The sequence below is a fragment of the Mirounga leonina genome, unplaced genomic scaffold (assembly GCF_011800145.1).
Source record: "Mirounga leonina isolate KUSES-001 unplaced genomic scaffold, KU_Mleo_1.0 Mir_171, whole genome shotgun sequence".
In the NCBI taxonomy this organism is placed as follows: domain Eukaryota; kingdom Metazoa; phylum Chordata; class Mammalia; order Carnivora; family Phocidae; genus Mirounga; species Mirounga leonina.
In genome coordinates, this window is record NW_023270436.1 from 14,233,541 (window position 1) to 14,261,167 (window position 27,627).

Genomic DNA, 27,627 nt, shown 5'->3' on the forward strand with positions numbered 1-27,627 from the left:
GACTCACTTCTAACAAACAGAAGAGGCAGTCGGGATGCCATGTGACTTCTGAGGCTAGGTAGTTCAGAGAAAGGATAGCGTCAGCCTGGCTTGCTCCCTCTTGCATCACTTGCTCTGGGGAAAGCCAACACCACATTGTAAAGACAGTCAAGAGGCCCTGTGGAGAGGCCCACATGGAGAGGAAGCAACCTGCCACGCATGTGGGTGAGCACCTTGGAAGTAGATCCTTCAGACAATTTCAACCCTCCTAACCAGGTCTTGCAGCTAAGACCCAGGAATCATGGAGCCAAGACAAACCCACTGTGCCCTGTCTGAGTTCCTGGCCCACAGAAATCATAAGATAAATAAATGATGTGTTGTTGTAAGCCATTAGTTCTGGGGGTGTTTGTTACATAACTAAATGAACCACACCCATCTTGTTCACCACTCCATCCCCAATACCTGGAAACAGTACCTAACACATAGCAGGTGCTTAATTAGTATCTGTCAAGAGTGGAAAACAGCTTGGATGAGAACCAAGAAGCTTGGTTAAGCATCTTTAACGTTTGAAAGGAAGGAAACACAAAGCAAAAGAAGAAACAATTCAGTTCACTGCGATATCTTGGGATTTCTTTCCCAGACCTTGCAAACGGTTCTCTCAGAATGAAGACGGGTGGACCCCAACCCGGGACGAGGCAAGCCAGACTCACTGATCTGTACCGCACAGCTGGCTCCCAGCTCCGGCCCCACTATGTGGCTCCCAACACACTTGAACTTCTTGCCATCTGACAGCTGGGACTGGTTCAGCATCTCCACCCCCAGCTTTGACGTCCCCACGACCACACCTCCTGGCTCTTCTGTCCACAGGAAGTCCGGGTCTGGGTATCCCCCGTCCCAGCGACAGGTGAGCTGCAGCATGAGTGATCCTTGTGACATCTCTGCCCGGCACTGAGGGGCTGATGGAGGGGGGACTGCAAAACACCAGAGCATGTGGGCTTAGTCGCACACTCGGAGATCACCACTGGGCTGGCTCTAAGGATTACAGAACCGGGGTATCAGAGAAACATCATGCCCAGTTAGCGTACCTTGAAATAGCTCCTTAGCACAAATTAGTATGTGACAATAGTCCGATTTCCTCTGCTGATTGTTAAATCTACAAGGTTGTGGGCCTTAATTATCTTTGCATTTCTCACTAGCCACAGTGGCCTTTAAATGTGGCTATTTAAACTTAAATTCATTACATTACATTACAAATTTAGTTCTTCCATCACACCACCCACATTTCAAGGGCTCGGGAACCCTATGTGGTGGGTGGTTATTGTACTGGACCATACAGAATAGAACAGTTCCATCTTCATAAAACGTTCTACTGGACGGTGCTGGTCCCCAGGGGGAGGTACAGGTGGAATTCATCCCCACCCTTAATATATACTTCCTTTTTATTATGTACATGTATTACTAAAAACACATAAAAATTTAACAAGTTACAAACCTGGAAATCCAATGTAACTCATGTGTTAATAACTATATATGAAAATCCACACACATTATAGATGTATAATATGTATATATACATATATTGAATACTTTATATGTATATACATTATACTTTTTTTTTTAAGATTTTATTTATTTATTTGACAGAGAGAGACACAGTGAGAGAGGGAACACAAGCAGGAGGAGTGGTAGAGAGAGAGCAGGCTTCCTGCTGTGCAGGAAGCCAGATGCGGGGCTCGATCCCAGGACCCCAGGACCACGACCTGAGCCGAAGGCAGACCCCTAATGACTGAGCCACCCAGGCGCCTCCATTATACATATGTATATATGTATATATTATATATGTATATATTATACATATATGTATGTTATACATACATTACACATTTATACATATATATTATGTATATTGTATGTGTATATGTATATTGTATATGTACAGACATATATTATGGATATATATGTATATTGTATTATGTATTATATATGTATGTTTTATATATTTTATATAACATGCATAAATAGAAATAAGTTTGGATCTTACATGGATGGGTAGATACATGTCATCTACAAGATAAATTATTGATACTACACCAAAATGATGGTTAGAATATTCTTTTCTTCTTTACGCTCATCTGTTTCCTCTAACAAGCACCTATGACTTCATAAATAATAAATGTCATTTATGACACAGAACACAGAGACTTATAAAGGCTCCGAATAACGTATGAATTAAGAAAGGTGTTATTATCCCGTTCACTAATTTGTTGTTCTGAAGCTTCCTTTCATTAGCATGGATTATGAGCACACTCCACATGTCTACAGTGGTTTTCATCCAAGGAATCTGCTGTGTCCTCACCCCCAGAATAAAGGTCTGTGGACTGCTGATTCCTAGCAGTGCGAGAGGGCCCAAGTTCATGGACAGAATGAGGATGGCCGAACAGATAAACAAACTGTGGTCTTTCCCTGCAATGGAATATTAACTCAATCATACAAAGGAATGAAGTGTTCACACCTGCTCCAACATGGATGAGCCTTGAAAACATGATGCTAAGTGAAAGAAGCCGGTCACACAAGCCACGTGTTTCATGAGTCCATTGACCCGACACATCCAGAAGAGGCAAAAGCAGACAGGCAGAACACAGACTGGCAGTTGCCAGGGAGCCATGAAGAGAAGAGGGAGTCACTGCTCAGTGGCAATGGGATTTCCATTTGGGGTGATGAGAATGTTCTGGAACTAGACAGAGGCAGTGGTTGCACAACACCGTGAACGTACCAAATGCCACTGAGTCGTAAGGTTGAAAATGGTTGTTCTGTACTTTCACCTCAATTAAAAAAAAAAACAAAAACAAGCAAGCATGAGGCTTGGCATTAATTTCCTTCTGTGGCTCACAGGGACTCTCCTGTAACCCTGTTTAGCAGCAAGCTTCTAGCAGCGACTCCCTCTCTGACACACAGTGCCTGGTGTGTACGTGTGTGTTGAGAGAGCCGCAGAAGCACGTTAGGACCCGTGAAGCAGGCATGCCTTTGTAGACAAAAGGAAGAGGCACAAACATGCAGTTCACGAAGGGTCAAGGTGAGGGCGCGGGGGAGGGGGGAGGGGGGAGGGGAGCGCTTCTTACGCACAGTAGACCAGGAGCTCGGTGGTCACCTTTCGCCGTCTCCCAGTGCGCATGTTCGTGGCCAAACAGGTGTAGTTTCCTTGGAGGTTTTGTGACATCAGCAGCAGAGTGAAGTAGCTGACTGTCAGGTTGTTTCCAAAGGGCTCGGTGCTGGAATCTGGGGCCCGAAACTGCCATTCAACCATTGGGGGAGGCCAGGAGCTACTGCTGCAGCTGAAGTCCACCTGGGAGCCCTTGGCCGCATAGACGGTGCCATTGGGGAGCTTGCCGGTGCTGGAGATATTGACCTCAACCTCACAGGGGCCGCCTGGGAATGACGGGGAATGGAGAAAGCATTAATCCCTTACGAGTTAACTTGAGCTCCTTACCAGATCGAACAGACACAGAAATGAGCAGGAAGCAGCCAGTGAGGATGACAATATCTGTCAAACACTTATTATGTGATAAAGGCTATGCCAAGTGCCCCTATGCATTCTAATCCTGAGATAAATGTGGATTGATTGGGGGTGGGGGGCTCAAGCCTTCTAGAAAAGGGAAAAAAGCAAATCACTCCTTTTCAGACACGCTGGTGAGTGGATCGGCTACCTGTGCATTAACAGAGTGAACACAGCAGACCCGCTTGCAAGGTTGGCCTTGGCTGGTGACCACAGCGTGGATTTCAGGAGGGTTTCTGCCATTCCCAGAGCTGACGAGATTGAGGCTCACTGGGCCTGAACCGTTTGTACAAACAGTGTGGTTTAAGCCGAGCACCTGCTTCCCCTCCAGGAGTCTGGAATTTTGGTATGTGCTCGGCAGAGGGTGCCTATGTGACTAGCCCCCAGTGAAAATCCAGGGTGCTGGGTGTCTAAGGGGCTTCCCAGCAGACAACATTTCACACGTGTCGCCACAACTTGTTCCAGAGGAATTAAGCGTGTCCCATGTGACGCCCCTGGGAAAGGACTCTTGGAGGCTCACTCCTGGTTTTCCTTGGACTTAACCCCATGTGCCTTTTCCCTTTGCTGATTTTGCTTTGTAGCCTCTCGCTGTGATAAATCAAATTACATGCTGAGTCCTAGGACTTCTCCTAGAGAATCACTGAGCCTCAGGGTGGGCTTGGAGAGTCCTAGCACAACTTCACACTGAAAGACAAGATACATTGGCTCCAGGCCCAACTCGGGACTCCACTCACTAGCTGTGTGACCTTGGGCAGATTACTTAACCTCTCTGAGCCTCCATTTCCACATCTGTAAAATGGGGGCCATGCTAGAACCTGCCGCAGGGGGCTATGGTGATAATTCAGTGAGTATGGTACAGCATTCAGAACAACGTTGGTCACGTTGGAAGCACTTGTTAAGTGCTGGATCTTATCTGCGTCCCCCTGACATTTCTGAACTTCTTTCTCATCTCCAGAAATGACCTCCCACGGCTGGTACCCAGTGCACCCAAGATGCCGCATCTCTTTTGATGAAAGGAATATAACTAATATCTATTTAGACTAAAGCCATTGAGTGTGTTACCTCACCCAGAGACTCCCCCTTTTATTTTTTTTAAGATTTTATTTATTTGAGAGAGAGAGAATGAGCAGGGGGGAGTAGCAGAGGAAGAGGGCGAGGCAGACTCCCTGCTGAGCAGGGAGCCCAAAGTGGGGCTCGATCCCAGGACCCCGAGATCATAACCTAAGCCGAAGGCAGATGCTTAACCTATGAGCCACCCAGGCACCCTGAGACTTCCCCTTTTAAAAAGAAGAATCCAGGAAGGGCAATGCTTGACCAAAAGAATTTAAACAGAAATAGGCTGGTGGGAAAAATTATTCCAGGAAGGAAAAGGCTCTCCCAGAGCCCCTCAAAGTACAGCATCTACTTCACCTATGTCTGAGGCCATTGTATAACTATAGAAATGGTGGATTTCCCGGACAATATTCTTGACAATATGCTTCTCACGTTGGGGCTGGCTCCTAATCGTTGCATGGATCTGCTGGAATCATGTCACCTCCCATAGAGGGTCTGTGGAAAAAATTATGCCATTAGTTTGGGAGGTACCATTTACTGTTGCTGGCTAGCTGGTTAGGTATGCAGACCAGCAGGTAATAGGGCGTGCCCACAGTAGGCAGGCATCCAATGAAGCAGAGGGCATCTCTGTAGTACTAAGAGTCAAAACCCGGGCCGGCAAAGGCAGCGCGTTAGATTAGACAGCCTGGGTCTTGTGAATTGTGGTCTGCAGGGCCACGGTGGCCTGGCATGGACTGTGTGGACCCCCAGAACCTGGCTGGGAGGGGCTTTTGACCACACAATTCTCAGCAAGAAAACAGCGTTGGATACAGGGAATGGATGAGAAGAAACAGGTGGGAGGATTAGAAAAATAAATGAAATGAGAGAACCTTAAAAGCCTCCTGAATTAAGCATTCAGAGGTTACAGCTCACATAAATCCCTTGGGTTGGGTCTGCTTTCTTAATTAAAGCTGATGCCATCTTCTTGATTCCCTGGGCTTCCTCCCCTGCTCTGACTTTACTACCAGAAGGAGGTACCCATTTCCTTCCTTTCCACTGCTCTCTCCACCCACGTGATATATATTCCCGAAGAGAAGCCCACCGGCCCTTTTTTGCTTGCAGGGTGACGGTGGCAATCACTCAGAGAGACAGATGGGAGAGGAGACAAAAATAAAAGAGCAAATAAATAAAAATATAGAGTGGTTACAAAGGTTTGAGGTCTGAGGCCTTGGTTATTGTAGTTTGAATTCTCAGCTCTTTCTTGGATGGATGCCTTAGCCTAGTGGTCATGAGCTTGTACTCTGAATTCACAGACCTTGGTGTAAATCCTACTGCCACTTACAGAGAGACAACCTTGGACAAGTGCCCATTGCTCTCATGCTCTCTTGTCTTCCCTATGAAATGAAAAGAACAGATATAGGGGTGCCTGGGTGGCTCAGTCGGTTAAGTGTCTGCCTTGGGCTCAGGTCATGATCTCAGGGTCCTGGGATCAAGCCCCGTTTTGGGCTCCCTGCTCATCGAAGAGTCTGCTTCTCCCTCTGCCTCTCCCCCTGCTTGTGCTCTCACGCTCTCTCTCAAAATAAATAAGATCTTTTAAAAAAAAAGTAGAAATGTGTTTTCGCTCTTGTTATATAAGTTTTTATATAACATCCTCGACTTTACCAGTTGGGCCATAACATCTAAAATATTTACCATCTGGCCCTCTACAGAAAAAGTTGGATTCCTGTTCTAGAACAATCTACCAGTGCCACTGCCGTCCTCTTCTCTGCGGACATTCTTGACATAGGAACAAGTTACTTCTTTCCTTCCCCTCCATGGACATAGTTTGGCCAGTCAAGGGTCTCAAAGGGTTGACTTACAACTCAGGGACCCACAAAATGGGAGATTCTCATCTCCGTGTCTTGGGTTCTCTGCCGAAAGGAAAAGTTGTCATCAGGCATTTGCTCTTCATACTAGCATTTTGATTTGAAAATGACCTAAGAATGTACCAGGTAGTCTCTGCTCATCAGTGGGCATACCTATAGTTCTAGAGTGGGATAAGATCCTTGGGGATCTCACAGAGTTTTTTGATATCACTTTTAGAGACTGAACATAGAGACACGTGCAACAACCCCATTGCCTCCCAATTTCCCTAGTGATTGCTGTTTCCGTCCAAAGAGCTGGAACCCCGAGGTCTTCCGCTTCTTATAAGCACCCATCTCTGCTTCAGATGAACTTGGCAAGACTCAAGGTAATCAATCTCCAGGCAAGGATCCTCCATTCTCTGAAGGGAACCAACAATCTTTCTTCAGTGTGCCTGACACACTCTTTCCCTAGGACCTTAGGTTGTGAGGAGGCACATCAGCATCATAGAATGAGGGAAAATAGATGAACCCAATTAGTCAGGGAACATGGGACTTTTCTGAGGCCCCTTCCTGGCCTTTCCTGATGTAACGGCCGCATCACTCACTAGACGGGAGCACTCCCCATCCCCCAAGCCCCAGCTGACTCCAAAGAGATTCTTGGAGGTTGATACAAACCAGCTTCCTCACAGTTCATGTGCCATCCAGCTCAAATGTCCCCTCAGGGGACTTGGGTGGCCTGAGAAAAACAGACACGGGGAGAGTCCAGCACCACGTACCATGAAGTCTGACTGCGGGCCTCCACGGGTTCATCTGCTCACTCAGCTCCCCAGTGCACAAGAGCTGATATCTCTAAAGAAGAACAAAGTCTAGTGGAATGTGTTCAAGTCTGTGCTACCTTGCCCATCCCTCCAGCCTTCCTGCAGGTAAACACACCGCAGTTCTAACCTCCTGCCCACCCTAATTTGGAGGCAGAAGAGGATGGGTAAGTCAATGAAATAAGTAGCCTTGGCAGCCCTGAACTGCTCTGGACTAAAGGATTTCTGTATCCTCAGGGGCAGTGGTCCCAATCTGGAGGACAAGACTCTTCAACTGCACCATTAAATTAACAATATAGTTCAGTCTTGTGTCCTGAGACAAATAACAAAATCACATTGCAGTGCCCATTCCAGGCATATTAAATCCTCCTAGCCCAGAGAAACCTGACTCCCCGGGAGGCAGAGACACCAAATGCCCCCTGATCAGTAGGCAGAGATTCCAAACGGTAAGGAGGGAGAAGTTACTGGCCCGTTTACAGCCAGCTCTGTGTCTCTGCAGCACCTCCATCCACTCACACACTCAAAGTCACTTACAGATAACAACTCGTCACATCTCAGAATTTTTTTTCCCTTGCTTCCAAGGCCATGTTCGAACGTTTCCAAACTTTTCTCCTTAAGAGACTAAGTTATCAACCATGTCAGTGAAAAGGCAGGAAAAGCAAGATCTGGACACGCAGAAGGTCCTGTTCAAAAGGCCTGGATGTTAACTGATTGTTGGGAACCTGAGATGCACTTTTCCCACAGGAATCCCATCACCTGTTTAACCAGGTGGTCGAGGTAACGTGAAGCAGGTGCATACCGTGTGCCCAGCTCTGTGCTGAGGGCCATGCACGTTAATCTCGTGAACGTGAGCACTGAGTCTGTGCCTGGGTTGCACGGTTACCGCTAATTCACAGATGATAAAACTGAAGTGAGGGGAGTTCAAGGGACTTCCCCAATGTCACAAGGACAACAGCCAGAAGAACCTGTATTTGAACTCAGGCAGCTGGACCTCAGTGTATGCTCTTAGCCACTCAGCAAGAACATGGCCCTCCCCTCCCAGAAATAGCGGTCGGATCAAACCTAATCCATATTCCAAAATCTTCCCTGCAAAATGAGGGCCGAGTCCCATCTGAGATGTCAAAGCCTCCCCTTCAGCCACTGTCTGAGGAGGAGCAGTAAGGGGCTCCCTGATGCCCGGAGGGGTCTGTGTTTGCCAGGGTGTGTCCTAGAATGGGAGCAAGACCTGAGATTCTGGAGGGCTCTGGTGCATGGGAAACCAGCGGATATCTGTGCTACGGACTGAATGCTTGTATCCCCTCCGAAATTCATGTTGAAACCTAATCCCCAATATGATGGTATTTGGAGGTGGGGCTTTTGGGAGGAGGTGATGAGATCATGAGAGCAGAGTCCTTCCTGCTTCTCTTCCAGAGAACCCCCCCCTTCCTCTCTCTCTCTCTGCCCTCCACCAAGTGAGGACACAATGAGAAGACCTATCTACAAACCAGGAAGTGAGCCTCACCAGACACTGGATCTGCCAGCACCTTGATCTTGGACCTCCCAGCTTCCAGAACTGCCAGAAGTGTTTGTGTGGAAACCACCCAGCCTATGTTACTTCCGTTACAGCAGCCCAAACTAGGTCCGCATCTAGTTTTTACAAACAAGCCTACACCAGTCGAGGACGCCGTAGGTTTCCAAATGAAGAAGTTTCCATAATACAAATCACATCACAGTAACTCAGGGAGCCCCAAGGAGCCATTTGAGTTTAGTGATTCTTTTAAGCTACAAGTTCACGTTCATCATAAAAAGGCCTTGCGTTTATGTCCCTACAGGGCAATAATAAAACTAATCCACCCTCCAGTAAACTTAGCCAATGATTAATCAATGGCAGATAAAGTCATCATAAACTGGAGAGAATGATGATTTAAAAAAAAAAGCAACAAGTTGTAATGCCATCTTACTCTGTGGTCAAAAGAGAAGGCATTTATTGAGGAGACTGCCACGAGGAATTATTAATGACTGGCAGCTGGAGTGAGCTGCCCGTGGGCTCACAGTAGGAACTGAACAGAGCTGGGCAAGGATGGGTGACATTTTTCACACACCCACATTCATTCTTGGCAATTCAGCAGTTCAACTGTGGCATCTCCAAACACAAAACCACTGCACTCCCAAATCCCAAAAGCCTTAAGAGTTGGCAGAAACCTTAGAGACCATCCAAAAATCTAGAAGCGCCCTTGAAGCCTTGCTTTTCTTCATCCTCCACTTCCAATCCACCAGCATGTCTTACTGGTCTGCCTCCAGAATTGTTTCAGAAGCTGTGCATTTTCACCAAGAGCCAGTGCCACCACCCTGGTTCTGGCCACCAACATCTTGTGCCTCCAACTGACTTCCCTATTTTTATCAGTCCTTCCTGAGATCACACACATACATTCTGCGTGTGTCACTGAAATAATGCCACACCCATGCTTAAAGGTCCAGGAGTTTCCTCTGGCACCCACAGCAGCAACAACAAAAATCTCAACTCCTTGCCAGGTGTGTCAGTTTCTTCAGGCTGCCTTTACAAAGTCCCACAAACGAGGTGGCTTAAAACAACAGACATGGATTCTCCCACAGTTCTGGAGGCCAGAAGTCTGAAGTCAACGTGTCGGGAGGGCAGGGGAGAATCCTTCCTTGCTTCTTCCCTGGCTCCTGATGGTGGTCATCAGTCCCTGGCATATCTTGGCTTCCAACTGCAGCCCTCCACTTTCTGCCTCTGTTGTTATACAATATTCTCCTTGTGTGTCTCCAAATTCACAGGCATTTTCCTCTTCTTAGGAGGACGCCAGTCAGTTTGGATTAGGGCCCACACCAATGACCTCATCTTAACTTGATTACGTCTGCATATTTCCCAATAACGTCACATTCAGATACCAGGAGTTAGGACTTGAATATTTTGGGGGGATAAAATTCAACCCATAACACAAGTCCCACCCTCTCATACACTGGGCTCCCACCACACCAGGCTTCTCCCCATCTGCATACACACCACACTCAACTCATCTTGCACTGGATATAGTTCTTCCTGAATTACTCTTATCTCTGCAGAACTGGCTCTTACTCATCAGTCAGCTGAAATGTCACTTCCTCCAAAAGGCTCTCTCTAACCCCCTCTAATTTAAAGTGTTTCAGAGAATGACCCCACCTCGACTCTCTGCAGAGCCCTCATCACTCTCGTATTGCCTGATGCATTCATGTACTTGCTTACTATCTGTCTTCCCCCACTAGCATGCGAGCTCCATGCAGGCAGGGGCCTGGTCTGTCCTATTCATTCCTGTGGCTCAGTGCCTCGACCAGTGCCCGGCACTGGGCTTTCAATGCGTATATGTTGAATAAAGAAATAAGTAAATTATTTTACAGATGAGGAAACCAGGAAGCAATAGGGATCACGTGTATATTTCTACCAAACAACACACTCTGGATCTAGAAGCTGGATATCCGTCTAAACCAGTAAACAGCACACTTTCTTTGCAAAGGGCTATAGAGTAAATATTTCAGGCTTTGCAGGTCATATGACCCGCATCATTGCCACTCAACTCTGCCAAGATAGCACCAAAGGCAGTCAGAGATCAGATGTAAATGGATGAGTGTGGCTGTGTCCCAATAAAGCCTACTTTACAGGCACTGGAATTTCATATCATCTTTACATGTCACAAATATCATTTGTCTTTGGAGTTTTTTTCAACCATTTAAAAATGTAAAAAATATTCATAGCCTGCAGGCCAGATTTAGCCCACAGATATGGCTAGAGTTTGCCAACCCCTATTCTTTTTTTTTTTTTTAATTTTATTTATTTATTTGTCAGAGAGAAGGAGAGGGAGGGAGGGAGGGAGAGCACGCAAGCAGGGGGAGCAGGCAGAGGGAGAAGTAGGCTCCCCGCTGAGCAAGGAGCCCGATGCGGGACTTGATCCCAGGAGCCTGGGATCATGACCTGAGCTGAAGGCAGATGCTTAACCGACTGAGCCACCCAGGCGACCGCCAACCCCCATTCTAAATTCATGCATGTATATCCACAGATAAGATACTATTTGAGGAAAGTGTAGCATGTAATGTAATAGTAGCTCACGCCACGCCCTGTAGTGAGCACCACAGCATAAGAGCACTACACCTACAAGGTCTGTAATGTATTATCCCCAATTAACAAATAAGGAAAACTGGGCGCCTGGGTGGCTCAGTTGGTTAAGCCACTGCCTTCGGCTCAGGTCATGATCCTGGAGTCCCTGGATCGAGTCCCGCATTGGGCTCCCTGCTCAGCAGGGAGTCTGCTTCTCCCTCTGACCCTCCCCCCTCTCATGCTCTATCTCATTCTCTCTCTCAAATAAATAAATAAAATCTTTAAAATATATATATATTAAAAAAAAACAAATAAGGAAAACTAATGCTCTGAGATCTTCAGCTACTTACTCAAGGTGACACAACCTCAGGACTGGAACTCAGGCAGTCCGACTCCACCATGTTATATACTCTGACTCTGGTGCATAATAAAATGGCATTAACAGCAAGGACGATGCTAACAAGCTGGAAGCAATCGCTAACTAATATGCCAGGAGCCATTAACAGCACTTTATCTACATAAACCAGAATCCAGTCGTCACAGCAATCCCAGGACACCAGAATTCTCTTCATCCCCGTTTCACAGATGAGAACATCCAGGTGTGAGAGGTCACTGGGCTTGCAGGTAGCAGAGCCCAGGATGAAACCGGGGAATGCCTCCAAGGCCCTCCTCCCACCCAGGGCTCCGAGCGCCTGGCCAGCCGGCCCCAGGGCCCTGCCACCGCACTTACCAGCCACCTGCAGCCACACTCGGAACCGCCGGGTCTCGTTCAGGACCTCCCGGCAGGTGTAGTTGCCCTCATCCCGCGGCCTCAGCGCGGTGATGTGCAGCGAGCTGGCATCTGCCAGAGAGAAGCGCGGCTCAGCCGGCGGGAAGCTGGAATTGTAGGACAGGAGGAAGACAGGCTCCGAGTCATCCCGGTACCAGGTTACCGGGCCCCTTGGTCCCGAGACGTTGCCACAGTGCAGAGTAATGTTCTCGTGAACCTGCCCAATGACCAGAGCCTCCAAACCTGTGCGAGGAAAGGTCAGGCTGTTACTACATTTCTTCATCTCTGAACACCCTCCCTTGTGCACCGTCCCTCTGCATTAGGATTGAAAGATAAATAAGGGCGCCTGGGTGGCTCAGTTGGTTGAGCGACTGCCTTCGGCTCAGGTCATGGTCCTGGAGTCCCGCGATCGAGTCCCGCATCGGGCTCCCTGCTCGGCAGGGAGCCTGCTTCTCCCTCTGACCCTCCTCCCTCTCATGCTCTCTGTCTCTCATTCTCTCTCTCGCAAATAAATAAAATAAAATCTTTAAAAAAACAAACAAACAGGGCGCCTGGGTGGCTCAGTTGGTTAAGCGACTGCCTTCGGCTCTGGTCATGATCCCGGAGTCCCGGGATCGAGTCCCGCATCGGGCTCCCTGCTCGGCGGGGAGTCTGCTTCGTCCTCTGACCCTATCTCCTCTCAGGTGTTCTCTCTCTCTCATTCTCTCTCTCTCAAATAAATAAATAAAATCTTAAAAAAAAAATTAAAAATTAAAAAAAAAGAAAGAAAGAAATCAGGTGTGTGTTTTTAAACACTCTGCGGATGTTAATGAACCTGCCGTACGTACATGGCAATCGCAGAGAGAGCCCCAACCGCCCCCTCCCCGCACTATCCGTGCCCTTCACCGCGGGACGGCTCTGCGCTACGACCCGGACGCTCCGCGGGGTCACGTGGCTTGCTCTGGCCAATGAGATGTCAGCAAACGGGATGCGCACAGAGGCTTCCGCAGCGCGCGCGTAATAACTGGGCTTGCTCACGCTCGCCTCCTGCCATCACCTGGAGCAGGGCGTGCCCACGTTAGGTCCCGGGAGGAGGATGAAAGCTACATGTGCAGAGCCCAGGTGTCTCAATCGTCTGAGCTGAGGTCGTTCCCGAGCAGCCCTCAGCCACCGGGTGGACGCCCGGACACGAGGGTGAGCCCGGGCAAGATCAGCAGAGCTGACTGACCCCAGCCCTTGAGCTATAAATAAGTACTTACGGCCATTTTGTGATTGTTACGCAGCACTAAAGTGGCAATAAATAACCGATACAGAACCCAAGTGGTTTTATTTGCCTGGAAATCCAGAAGGGATGCAAGGAAGGGGGCCTGGGCTTTGTTCCCACCTTCCTACTGCTGGCTCTCGCCATCTCAGGTGTAAACGATCCTGGAAGTCAAAGCGCTCTCGCCGCTCCAACTTTGGGCATGCCCTGTGTTAGGCACTGGGGAGCCAGTGATGGGCAAAACAGAGAGAGACTTCCAGGATCTCACAGTCTAGTGGGGAAAACAGACAATAAACTAGCAATTATGATCCAGGGTGATAAATATCATGACACGGCCTCAGAGAAGGGGCTGCCAAGTCCAGCTGGGGTGACTGCGGGGGAAGGCTTCCTGCAGCAGGCCACACTGAGATATGATGGACAGGTAGGAATTAGCCAGGTAGACGGGAAGATGGGGTTCCCAGCAGAGGGAACAACATGTTCAAAAGCCCAGATAAGCAGCAGTGGACTCACCGCTTTTAGAAGTGCCAATGATCAGGTCCCACCCCAGAACATTTAAATCAGATAAATCACCTATCTAGGGGTGGAGGCAGAAGGTAGCGCTGCATTTTAACAAGCCCTCCAGGTGATTCTGATGCTTACTCATGACTGACAGGTGTGAAGGGCGACTGATCTGGCACAGACTGTCACCAGGTAACAAGAAGCAAATGCAGCCCATTTGCTGAGAAGTGTCAAAACTTTCCAGCCCCCTGCACAATCAATGTCCAAGTACAAAGAGGCCACAGGCCCAGGACTAATCGGCATAACCTGTTAGGAGTCTTCTACTCGTGCTGTCACACTCAGGAGATGAGAAAGGTGTGATGCCAAGAAGGAAAGTGGGCTAACTCCAAGTCCTACAGTAAGAAAGTAGCAGGGTGGGACCAGAAGCTAGATTTCTTGCTATCCTCCAAAATGTTCTCTTTCCACCACATCAGAAGTTTTCAAAGTATGTGAATACATTGGGTTTTGCAAAAGGTGGTGTTTCATTACAAAATAAGTTGCCTTTGACAACCATACAGGGACAATTGGGTATCTGTGTACAAAAGAATGAGGTTGGACCCCTTACCTCACATCATATATAAAAATTAACTCAAAATGGACCACAGATCTAAATGTAAGAGCTAAAACTATAAAATGCTTAGAAAAAAAGAATAAATCTTTGTCACTTTGGGTTAAGCGATGGTTTCTCAGGACCCCAAAAACACAAGTGAGAAAAGAAAAATGGCTAAATTGGATTTTGTCAAAATAAAAATTTTTGCGCATCCAAAGACACCATCAAGAAAGTGAGAAGACAACCAACAGACTGTGAGAAAAATGTTTGCAAATCACCTATCTGATGAGGGGTTTGTATCCAGAACATATGAAGAACTCTCACAACTCAACAATAAAAAGATAAATAATACCATTTAAAAATGGGCTAAGGATCTGAATAGACATTTCTCCAGAAAGATATACAGAAGGCCGATAAGCACACGAGCAGATGCTCATCATTAGTCACCAGGGCAATGCAAATCAAAACCCCAAGAGGACACCTACTACTTCATACTCACTAGAGTGGCTAAAATCAAAGACCACAGCAAATGAACAAATACTGGCAAAGATGCAGAGAAGCTGGAATCCTTACACGTTGCTGGTAGGATTTTTAAATGGGGCAGAGCTACTTTGGAAAACAGCGTGGCACTTCCTCACAAGGTTAAAGTCACGGTATGACTCAGCAATTCCACTCCGAGGTGTAGATCCAGGAGAAATGAAAACGTATGTCTACACAGACTTTACATGTGCGTTCAGAGCAGCATTATTCATTATTGCCAAAAGATGGAAACAACCCAAATGCCCACTAGCTGATGAATGGATAAATAATATGTGGTATATCCATCCAGGGGGAATATTATTTGGCCATAAAAAGGAATGGAGTGCATACTACAGCATGGATGAATCCTGACATTATAGTAAGTGAAACAAGGCAGTCCTAAAAGACTGCATAGTGTATGATTCCATTTACCTGAAATGTGCAAAATAGGCAAATCTGTGGAAATAGAAAGTAGATTAGCAGTTGTCTAGGGCTGGGGAAAGTGGCTTGTCTGAGGCAAAGGAGGTAGTGAGGAGTGACTGCTAATAGTCAAGCATACCGCTCTTTTTTGTGGAGGGGGGGGAGTGATGAAAATATTCCGGACTGAATTAGTGGTGACGGTTGTACAGTCTTGTGAATATATACTAAAAACCATCGAATTATATACTTTAAAAGGGTGAATTTTATGGTATGTAAATTATATCTCAATAAAGCAGTAAAAAAATAAATAAACTGCCATCTGCCTCTGAAAATCCTTCCCTATTATAAAGGAAAGAGTAACAGTGATCCGTCTTTGGCCTTTTGTCTGGTTGGAAGGGGTTCCATTTGAAAGACTGGAAGCCAGCCTGGAGCCACGGGACCTTCCAGCTCTCTCCTCATCTTGGCCACACCACTCCCAAATCCCAGGACAACATGGAAAAAAAAAAAAAAAAAGAACCAAAAAACTCTAAGCCACTCACTGGAAGGCAGACAATGTCATCTAATGCTAGAGATTCCAAAACAGCAAGACAGGCTTCTGAACAATCACTTTGAAAAGCAGGTGAGAATTATTTTTAAACAATTAGGCCTGAGAACCCAAGTTCTCAGTGGCAATGCCCACAGAAGAGAGAAGATGAACTGTAGAATTACAGATGCAGCGTGTGTTCATGAGACCTACAGACCTGCCCCTTCTCAGCTCCCTGGCAAATGAATAAAGAACTTGGAAAAGCCCTGGCAGAAGTCTAGTTCTGGAACTTGAGCTAACATTGTCTTCTCCTCCAAGGAGTAGAAAGACACAATCACAAAAGAAACCATTTTAAGGCATTTCACTCCTCCTGGCTTTGCTCACTCCATTCTTTTTAGCCACTGAAGCTAAAGGTGACCTTGGAGGTCATTTCGTCCTGAGATGTGGCAGTCCTGAGGGGCTGGGTTCAAGATGAGGCAGGCAGAGCCCCGGCTCAGTGGAAAAGAATACGGTCATCAGTTAGTGACGTCTGTCTGACATGGACACACAGGGGCGGTCCTTGAGGGTGCACTGGTTCCATGCTTGATCATCCCGTGCGCCCTCATTTCACAGATGAGAAAACTGAGGTTCAGAAAGCTTAAGTGATTTCCTTAAAGTCCCCCTCAAGTCGCTGGGAGAGCTGGGACTGCCACTGAGGTCTTCAATCCTTGGGGTCTCAGGGATTTATTCTGGTCTCCCGATCAGACAGGATGAGACAATAAGACATCATAACAGTTTGTGTTACTAGAAGTTGTCCACATGGTATCCACAGGGTCTGCGAATGCCTCCCCCCTTACCTTAAATTCAGAATATGGACCTAAGGAGGGAACAATATAAACAACCATTTCCCAATGCTGCCCTCATATTATCATTCACAGAGTTGAGATTGTACCCAAACACTTATTTTTTTTCCTACCAACCTTTTTCCCAAGAATGACCCGGGATTTATAAGCTGAGGTGACAGTGCAGGCATGAACATTGTCAGGAGTGAAGTGACAATTTTTTTTCCCCCTGAGATAACTCCCAGTTTGAAAAACAAACAACAAAAATACACCAAGCTGGGGGCGCCTGGGTGGCTCAGTTGGTTAAGCGTCTGCCTTCAGCTCAGGTTATGATCCCAGGGTCCTGGGATCGAGTCCCGCATCGGGCTCCCTGCTCAGCGGAGAGCCTGCTTCTCCCTCTCCCTCTGCCTGCCTCTCTGCCTACTTGTGCTCTCTCTCTGTCAAATAAATAGATAAAATCTTAAAAAAAAAAAAAAATACACCAAGCTGGGGAAGCCCCCTGGCACTACCCACGAAGGTGAACTTGGCCTGGGTATCAAAATGGCTGGGCACGGCATGGAGGCAGTGTCCCTGTGTGGTGAGCCGCAGCCGGGCTAAAAGCTGGTTCATTCCAGAATGATGACTTCCACCCAGGGTTCTGATGTCCCAAGGCCATTGATGTTCACAGCGCAGTAAACACTGCAGACAGCCAGAGGGAAGGGAACAATCACCTTTTTTTTTTTTTTAAAGGTTTTTATTTATTTATTTGACAGAGAACGAGAAAGCACAAGCAGGGAGAACAGTAGAGGGAGAGGGAGAAGCAGGCTCCCCGCTAAGCAGGGAGCCCAATGCGGGGCTCGATCCCAGGACCCTGAGATCATGACCTGAGCCGAAGGCAGACGCTTAATGACTGAGCCACCCAGAGCCAAAGGCAGATGCTTAACGACTGAGCCACCCAGGCGCCCCGGCAACTATCACCTTTAACTTCTGGAGCGAGCAAGCCGGAGACTGTCCTCTCCGCCTCCCCGTAGCATAGTGTTCACTAAGTCAAATACCAGCAGGGGCCAGCAGGTAAGGTCCATAACTGAAGAGGGTCAGGGGTAAGTACTACAACAGGAGAGGCAAAACAAATTTGGGGTCACATGCCCTAGGTAGAAGAGGGCCACCGCTGTTCAGTTCCAGGTGGAAAAGCCCTGTGCTGCCAGATCATCAGATTTTTCCAGATAAACTGGAAACCTAGATTATGGGAAATGTTACTGCCTTTAAATGATTGCTAAAAACAAAACAAAAAATCTTAGGAGAGCCTAAGGGTTAGGAACTTTTGGCACTTGCTGCTAGGAAGCTCGGGGGGGGGGGGCAATTCCTGCAGGAACCGATCAGCAGTGTGTGTGGGCATGGGTAACACAGAAAATAACACTCCAAGTATTCTGGCAAGGTACACCACCTGCTGGCCCCATCTCCTTTCCCTTTACCTGAGTCCTCGCTCTCACTGCTCGTCACCCTGCCCTGCACACAAAACACACATTCGCTGGTGCATTAAAGTCAAAAATGCTTTTTCAATATTTTTATATCCTATATATTTTTGTAAGCAACCCTGTAAACTAATTGTTAGGAGGGAGAGCACAGGTGAAGCATTTAAGACCTTCTGCCAAGTGGAAGATGTCAAGTGGAAGAGGTCATGTCAAGTGGAAGGGCAAATTTTCTGAAAGTCTGAAATAACTTCAAAATAAAAAGGTTTTGTTTTGTGTTTCTTTAAGGCGAAGGACGGAAGGCACGGTTTTGAACGTGCTAGTCCGAACAGGTCGGCTTGCAAGGGGTGTGTAGGGAAATCCACAGGTTACAAGTGTAAAGCGAGTTCAACCTTGGGCAGGGGAAGGAGAGAAAAATAAAGGAGCCTGGAGTTTGAGCCCCAGCGCAGCAGGTAAAACCAGAACGCAGATTTACATCCGACGCTTAAAAAAACAAAAAGCAAAAAACCAACCAACAAAAAAGCCACAACAAAAACCACTTTCTCCCCTACACGTGCCTCTCCAATTTCCCCATCTTCAAATTCCCCAGTTCTCCCATCCCCTCTCCGCAGGCCCTCTGCAGCCTCGCTGGCTGCCCACTCCAAGCGACTAGGGCTATCTTGCCCTCCATCAGGCGCCCGGGAAAATTCCTTCCTGCAAAGAGAGCCGAGCTGCGAGCGAGCAGGAAACTCAAGACCCTCCCGGGGAGGCTGCGGAGCCGCGGCTACAAACGGCTCCCGCGGAGTCGGAGGGCATTGGGTCCCTGGCTCTCCCCTTTGCCTGGCGAAACTCAACTTTTCCCTCCGGATCGCGGCCCCTTACCTGCGGCGACCCCGCGGGCCAGCAGCACCCCGAGGCAGACAAGGACCTGCGGCGGGGACGCCCGGACGCCCGCGGCCATCTCACCCCAGACGCCGGCAGGGGCTCCTCAGGAAACGCAGGCTCCGGCTGGGTGGGCGTGCGCCCCTCCCCTCCCCAGGGCCCCGGCCCCTGGGGTACTGAGCGCTCCTCCCAGGTCGTCGGAACGACAGAGGAGCCCGACTCTCCGCAGCCCCCAGGAAGGATGCTTGGGCTGAGCCCGAGGTCCGCGGGTGGGAGCCGCGCCGGACTCCCGGCGCGATTCTGTCTCCGGAGCGCCCGGCCCGGGGTGGGAGGGCGCACCCCGCCCTCTGCGCCCGCCACCCACTCCCGCTCGCGGAAAACAACAGGAGCGGGACTCCCTCCCGCCTCCCATCCAGGCGGGAGCCCGACTTCCTCTACCTTGGCCGGGGAGGAGGGCTTTATGCAAAGGGCGCGCGCCCGGGCGCGCGGAGCAGAGTCCAGCCCGGCCGGGGGTGGAGCGCGGAGGCCGGTCCCTCCCGAGCCCACTCGGCCCGGGACGGCAGCCCGGAGTCGCGGCGACAGCTGGGCCGGGCAGAGTCCTGCAGCTGCCGCCGGACGGCACCCCCGCCCCGGCTCGCCGGCTGCTTCCCCTCCCGGGCGCTCCGGCTGCAGCACCCGGAGGCGCGTGGCCAGCCGGAGGGGCGGGCTGCCAAGCTGCAGAATTCGGGGTCCCCTCGGCGTCCCAGCTTAGCTCTTGCAGGGTTCTCCCGTGCTTTCCCGTGCTCAGGGCGGACGCCAGGGCCGCCATGGCTGTCTTCTTCTACCCTTTGCAGGACGAAGAAGGCAAGTCTGGAGCAGGAGAAAATGATGCCTTAGACCCCCAGCCAAAAGCGGCTGTGAGCTAGCTGAGACCACACAGCAAGATCGAGAACCCAGGGGTCAGCAGAACTCGGTTCTCAGAGCTTTCTGTACCCCGCGCCCCGCCTCACGGCAACCCCATCCAGTCTGATTCCCAGAGAGCTGCCATCCCTCTTCCCTGCCACATCCTCACTCCATCCTGTCCTAGGAAAAACAAGGTTACCATATCCTCAGGAAAAGCTGATACTTGAAACGGCCCTAGGTGGAACTTCCTTTAAAAAAAAAAAAAAATTGCAATTAAGGGTGTTTGCCTTCTTTCAACTTTTCTGTATGTTTGAAAATGTTCATCATAAAATATTGGGGCAAAAACCAAAAATTGCTGTTAAGAAACATCATCTGTTCTGTTGCCCAAAGGCCCCTTATTGAAATACTTCTTCCATGATGAAATCCTCTTGGAACTAATAAAAAGAGTGTGTTTTGCCTGATGAACTGAGCCATAAAATTGCACGGTTCTTCCCTTTTCCCTCTTTTGCGAAATGATTTAACTCTTCAGCTGGCTCCTGACAGTTTTCCTCCTTTCCCTGCAGTTTGGTGTTTCATCTTTTACCTTGAGGTGGAAGGTAAATTCTATCCTACATGACCTCTTCCTGTTTCCTCAGTGCCTGGCACCTCATAACCACCCACTATGTATTTGTTAAATAAACAAAGGAGAGTTCGTTGGCTTTGATATTGTAGCTCCTCAACTTTTCTGACAAACTCCTTACCTCACATTCCCCACCTGAAGCGAACAAGATAGAAGTCAAATCAATAGCTGGCAAGTCTCCAGCTGAGGATCTGGAATTTTCTGTGACCCTGGTGGTACCTCAGGTGGGGAATTGCACAGAACAGGCCCTCCTGATATATTTGCTGAGTCAAATGCAAGGTGCTTATGACCAGTTCTCCACCCCGCAGAAGGATCAACTTCCTTCGGGATGGTTTACAATGCTGAATAGTTTGCATGGCTGGGGCCTTTTTCCAAAGCCACTTTGGAAACTTAATCTCATTGAGCCCTCCCTACAATCCTTTTACCTAAGAAATCATGCGATCCCACTGAATAAATGACATACCCAGAGCTCCAGGAGGGTAAGCTCTGAGTCACTGAGCTGGTTGGTGGCAAAGCCAGGACTAGAGCCCATCTCTGTCCCACACCAAAACGTGCCAAACAAAATTATTTCGCTACTTATACAAAGGCTACTACCGTCTGGATGCTTTGGGGGTCACTGGGCCGGCAGACATGGGCATGCCCCTGAGCAAGGCTCCAAGGACAGCTGTGTGGCCCAGGAAACACCCACCCTCTCTGGTCTGGGTACAGGCTGTGGCCAGCCCTGAGACAGAAGCTGTCAGGAACTGCCCCGCCCTGATGTTCAGTAGCACCTCGGGCTGCTCTGGACAGTACAGTAGAAAGCACCAGTGACCAGTGAGGTGGGGGTTCACCGTGGGGTCCCTAACAAGGTAGGGACCTTTCAGAGCCTTAGTTCTATGATCTGTGCCTCACGGGTTGTTGGAAAGACGGAGTGAGTTGACTTGCAGGAAGGGACTCGGCAAAGTGTTGTTAAGGCATCAACCCCAATCTACAGTCATATATTAATCCTAAACCCCACAAGCACATATTAAACATAAGGCTCAAACACCTCTCTGCTCAGGCTGCTACACAGGGCTGTTTTTATTTTGTTTTGTTTTCACCTCTGGTGAATTGAGAGAACTTCCCTGGGTTAAGTGCTTTACCTACATGAATTCACTGACTCCTCAACACAACCCTGAGAGGTAGGGATTATCATTCTGAATGTAGAGATGGCTCAGAGAGGCCAAGGGACACAGCAAGTGGGGAGGGGAAATGTTGGGGGGGCTGATCTGAACCCAGGTCTGAGGCACAGCTGTCTTATTCAGTCTTGGAGGGAGGGACAGCATGGGGCTCCCACCTGACTCCCTAGCCAGCACTCCTACAGCCTGGGTCTCTGAGGCCATCAAGCTACCTATTATTTCCACCCGGCTACTTCTCTTCTGTCCTCTCCCTAGAGGCAATGCTGAAAGGTTTCTTAGCAACAACCTGCTTCTCTGTTCAACCTAGAGATATTCTCCTGGGGGCTTTGGAAAGAGCAGGCCAGTCAGGAACAGCTGGGGTAGCAGCCTGGCTACTCAGTAAGCTCTGCACCCCTGCACTTCAAGAAATATAAAGAGGCGCATGACCATCCTACCTGTACCCCCGTGGAGAGGCCTGGGACCCACAGGCTGGCACCTCAAGGAAGAGGGACAACCAAACCAACCTGGCTTGTTCTCTGGAAAAGAAAGCCTGCTAAGCCTTCCCAAAACACCACCTCCTCCCACCTCTCCTCTGCCTTCTGCCCAGAAGAAAAGAACTGGCATGCAGAGGCCATAGCAGGAAAGTTCCTGAAATCAGGCGAAGTTCTAAGAAGAAGCTGGCAGGATGAGATAGGAAAGTGGAAAAATGGAGAGTTGTCAAATGAGTCTATTTTTGACCGGAGACCGGCCTCTTTTCTCTGGACTCGAGACTAGGAGGGTGAAGTTTGTTATCTCTGAGTGGCAAAGAACCACAGAATGTGGAAGGCGGACCCAAACCCAGAAAGCAAAATGGAGCACAGGAAATGACCAGCCAGTTCCCTGAGAAATGGGCAGCCAGGGGGCTGAAGGGAGAGGGATGACTCACCCCTCTAGGAGATGAATGCAGCCTAGCAGGTAAGCTGGTGAATGTCCAACCACAGACTCTCCTGCTGGTGGTGATAGGGGGTTGACTTGTAGTGTTGGCCGATTTCCCTGGTGTAAATCCCTCCACCATAACCAATTCCAGGCGCTCACTGGGAAGTGACTTTACTGGATGTACAATCTGTTCTCCCAAGCCAGCACCCTGGGAATACACCAGTCTCCCCCAATGAGGTAACTCCAAGGTGGGAAACTTTTGAGTGGATGGCCCAGGAGCCAGACAGATGACTCAGGTAAAAACCATTCTTTTTTTTTTTTTTTAAGATTTTATTTATTTATTTGACAGAGAGAGACAAAGGACCCTGGGATCATGCCCTGAGCTGAAGGCAGATGCTTAACGACTGAGCCACCCAGGCACCCCAAAATCATTCTTTGATTAGTCTCCTGTTCTTTGATCTCACACTGTTGAATGCCATTTGTTGGCCAAAATAAATGTGATTTTCCTAACTTCGAATTAGGACATATGGGTTGATAACAGCAAGTATATTTAATTTACAGCAGTAGAAGAACTTAGTAAACTCAGGGTTTCCAGAGAAAACTTGGATGAAACATTTTTCCAAAGTTGACACACCTATTTCCTAGATGGCATTGCTTTTTCCTGATTATAAGCATATCAGGCTCACTCTAGAATAATGAAAAACAGAAAAGTAGGAAATAAAGTGTAACCCATCTAGAAATCGTTAGTTACGTCACTAGAAACTTCTAGTCATTTCTGATGAGTTCCAATGTGTGTGATTTTTTTTTTACAATGCTGTGATGATATTTTACACAAAGTTTTGACTCCTGCTTTTCTTTCTTTCTTTTTTTTTTTTTTAAGATTTTATTTATTTATTTGACAGAGAGAGAGAGAGAGAGAGAGAGCACAAGCAGGGGGAGGGGCAGGCAGAGGAAGAGGGAGAAGCAGGCTCGCCTAGCAGGGAGCCCCATGTGGGGCCCCATCCCAGGACCCTGGGATCATGACCTGAGCAGAGGCAGACGCTTAACAACTGAGCCACCCAGGCGCCCTCCTGCTTGTTTCTTTAGCTGTATAAATATACATTGTAATTTTTTTTTTTACAAGTAACTAGTCTTTTTAACTGGAAAAGTAATAAAAGATTAATGGTAAAAAAAAAAAAAATCAAATGAACCTTGCTGACATTGTGCTAAGTGAAATAAGCCAGTCACAAAAAGACACATACTGTGTGATTCCACTTATTTGAGGTGCCTCATGCAGTCAGATTCCTAAGAGAGAGCTAGAAGGGTGGTTGCCAGGGGCTGGGGGGAGTGGGGTGGGGGTTAGTGTTTAATGCACACGGGGTTTCAGTTTTGCAAGATGGAAAGTGTTCTGGAGGCAGATGGTGTGATGGTTGCACAACATTGGGAATGTACTTAATGCCTCTGAAATGTACGCTTAAATAGGTTAAGATGGTAAATTTTATGTTATGCATATTTTACCACAATTAAAAAATTTTTTAAATGCAGAAGAAAATGGGGAAGTGGGAGAACTATGAGAAAAAAATAATACACACACGGGACAATGAACAGAGACACTTCACTGGTATTTGTGAATTGGGTGAATCATACTGAAAAAAATCCAAGCAATTTTACAGTGAAATTATATCTGAAAAGTAAATCTTCTGCTCCCCTGGTCCCAGTCCTCTTCTCAGTAACACCCAGTCTCCCCAACTTCTGGAGACTACAGTTTTTCCTGGTTATTTAATATGCACCTGTTGGAATATTATACAGCCATCAACAGTTGTATTTTCAAAGTTTATGTAATGAAGAAGATTTGGCTGTTACAATTACCCAGATGTGTGAAGTTCAATGAGGTTTTTTCCCCCAATAGTTTTATATACTATGAATTCATTCATTTATTTTATTTTTTAAGTAGGCTCTACACGGGACTTGATCTCAGCATCTTGAGATCAAGACCTGAGCAGAGATCAAGAGTTGGATGCTTAACCAACTGAGATACCCAGGAGCCCCTGAATTCACTCATTTAAAGTGTATGGTTCAGGGGTGCCTGGGTGGGTCAGTTGGTTGGGCTTCTGACTCTTGATTTCCACTCAGGTCGTGATCTCAGGGCTGTGTTCGAGCTCCATGTCGGGCTCTGTGCTCAGCAGGGAGTCTGCTTGGGATCTCTCTCTCTCCCTCTCCCTCTGCCCCTCCCCTCTGCGGGCTCGCTCTCTCTCCAAAATAAATAAATAAATAAATCTTTAAAAATAAAGTGTATCGTTCAGTGCCTTTTAGTTGTCAGAGTTGTCACAAACAATTTCTTACTTTTGCCACCCTGAAAAGAAACACCTCACCCTTTAGTTATCACCCTCAATTCTCTCCACCTCCAGCCCCTGGCAACCACAAATCTACCTCCTATCTCTGTGGATTTGCCTATTCTGGACATTTCGTATAAACAGAATCAAACAACATGTGTGGTGTCTGTCTGCTTGCACTTAGCATAATGTTCTCAAGGTTCACAGGTGTTGTGGCATTTATCAGCACTTCATTCCTTATTGTGGCCAAATTATATTCCATGGTATGGAGATACCACATTTGTATGTATCCGTTCATCAGCTGATGGACATTCAATAAACATTCAAGCCACCAAGTGACCCAGAGAACCCAGGGGCCCCTTTGCTAGTTTCTTCTCTGCCTTATTTACCCATCACCCCATGTATGTCTTCTGGAAAGATTGTTCTTGCTTCCCTTGCTGCTCTACTGTGAGCAGGCTGGCATTTACAAAAGCCTGCCCCTCTTTACTTTGTTTGGGCTCTGTGTATGCCAAAGCACCTGAACGGGAATTCAATCAAGTAGCATTTTATGCCATTATTTTTTCTTTTCCCTAAGATTTCAATCAAACTCGTTTGGGGATATATAGCCAAGAATTCCCAAATTTCTTTTTTTTAAAGATTCTATGTATTTATTTGTCAGAGAGAGAGCACAAGCAGGGGGAGCGGCAGGCAGAGGGAGAAGCAGGCTTCCCGCCGAGCAAGGAGTCCAATGCGGGACTCGATCCTAGGACCCTGGGATCATGACTTGAGCCAAAGGACGACACTTAACCGACTGAGTTACCCAGGCACCCCTAAGAATTCCCAACTTTTTAGGGTTCCAGCATCTGATCATTGCCTGCTTCATTTCTTTCTCCCAAACCTGCAAAAGCTCCATCCCATTTCTCAAAGCCAAATATACTAAACTTAATTCAAGTTTAAGATTTTTGCATTCCCTGACCAGGAGAATTTAGTCTTACTAAACTGGTAGAGACATGGTAAACACTTGCATCCTGTCTTTTCCAGGGGATGGCTGACTTCCTGTAAGATTTCCAGAAAGCTCCCTCAGAATATAGACTATTTGCTCTTGCCAGGTCCACTCTCCAAGGAATGTCTCCTTCCATCTTCTGAGCAAACTTCTGAAGTAGATACTCTTTCTTACCTATATTTTACTAATAAGGAAGCTAAGGCTTGAGAAGGTGAAATAACTTTCCTAATGAAGTCACAGATTCAAGCCCATGTTTATAAAGTGAATCACTTCTGCTCTGGGCCTCACATTTACTTGGAGAAGTAAAAACTTGGATTGGGGGGACACTTCAGGGATTAAGAACCTTGGGATGAGGGGCGCCTGGCTGGCGCAGTGGGTGGAGCATGCGACTCTTTTTTTAAAAAGATTTTATTTATTTATGTGAGAGAGAGAGTGAGCGAGAGCGAGTGAGCAGGAGTAGGGAGAAGGGGAGAAGGAGAGGGAGAAGCAGGCTCCTTGCTGAACAGGGAGCCTGACGCGGGGCCCAATCCGGGACTCTGGGATCATAACCTGAACCGAAGGCAGATGCTTAACCGACTGAGCCACCCAGGCACCCCAGAACATGCAACTCTTGATCTCGGGGTTGTGAGTTCAAGCCCCACCTTGGGTATAGAGATGACTTAAAAATAAAATCTTTAAAAAGAGAAAAAAGAGAACCTTGTGATCAAAAGTTTGTACCCTCTCCTTAGGGGAATGCACATATTCCCAACATTTTAAAAGCAATTTCAAGGAGTTAGGAAAACAGCAAAACAGAATAAGCCTGGAGGTCTAAACCACAATTGTTGGGTGGACCCACGAGGAAGGGAAAAACCTCACTTACAAGCTTGAATCACCAGGTGGCGCTCTCGGCCCTGAATGGACGCTGGGTCCCACAGCCAAGGTCTCCCAAGAGATAAGAGTTGCGCCAAGCTGCAAGGAACTCAAAGAATTTCAGAGATTACTGGTTCAAACAATAACCCTCACCATCTAGGGAGGAGAGGAGGCGCAGAGTTGTTGAGGAGCTTGCTCAAGGTCACAGCTCATGGACAAAGCCAGGACTCACCCACTTATGCAAGTTCACATATTTCTGAAATGTATCACATAGTTCCCTTACCCTGAACGGAGCTCGGTGGACACAATGTGGTATTTTCTCATGACGCTTCAAGCAATGAGCTTTTGTGTGTGTGAACATTGTGAACACTGGCTCCTGTGCTGTGTTATCTGAAAAAACTAGAGGGGTTTATCCCCCCCACAAAATGGCCCTAGACTGCTGTGTCAGTGAGGCACTGAACACAGATGCTGGTCCTCCCAGGCATCAGGCTTGCTTATGTTTCCGTGCGTCCTTAAGAAAGTTATCTTCCCCTTTCTGAGCCTCAGTTTCCTGGGCCAACGAGTGGATTTCACCAGGCATGTGCCAGTAAAGTGCCCAGCAGGTAGTAGATACCCAATAATTGGTAACTATTAACATAATCATGCTTGTGCTACTGTCAATATGCTACTTTATTTTGCTACTTTAACTGCTACTTATATATGCTCTTCCTTGGAGCCCAGGTGACTATGCTTATTAGAACGCTATGTAACATAAGAATACATAGGCATTGAGGGCGCCTGGGTGGCTCAGTTGGTTGGGCGACTGCCTTCAGCTCAGGTCATGATCCTGGAGTCCCTGGATCGAGTCCCTCATCGGACTCCCCGCTCGGTGGGGAGTCTGCTTCTCCCTCTGACCCTCCCCCCTCTCATGCTCTCTCTGTCTCATTCTTTCTCTCTCAAATAAATAAATAAA

The 27,627-nt window shown here is 47.8% G+C and overlaps 1 protein-coding gene across 3 annotated transcripts in view; it reads right to left on the reverse strand.

The window, feature by feature from the left end:
• The window catches only part of VSIG10 (V-set and immunoglobulin domain containing 10), a 32,348-nt gene extending 12,565 nt beyond the window's left edge, over positions 1-19,783 (reverse strand). The window contains exons 1-4 of one of the 3 annotated variants that reach the window (XM_035017100.1): positions 18,981-19,778; positions 12,023-12,304; positions 3,103-3,405; positions 690-950 (exon numbers count right to left, since the gene is read on the reverse strand). In XM_035017100.1, coding sequence (XP_034872991.1) covers positions 690-950; positions 3,103-3,405; positions 12,023-12,304; positions 18,981-19,059 — 925 coding nt within the window. In that variant the 5' untranslated portion in view covers positions 19,060-19,778. Of the gene's footprint in view, positions 1-689; positions 951-3,102; positions 3,406-12,022; positions 12,305-18,980 lie in introns of all 3 variants that reach the window. The other 2 variants (XM_035017099.1, XM_035017098.1) reach the window with 2 other exon arrangements.
• Between the last annotated feature and the right edge of the window lie 7,844 nt (positions 19,784-27,627).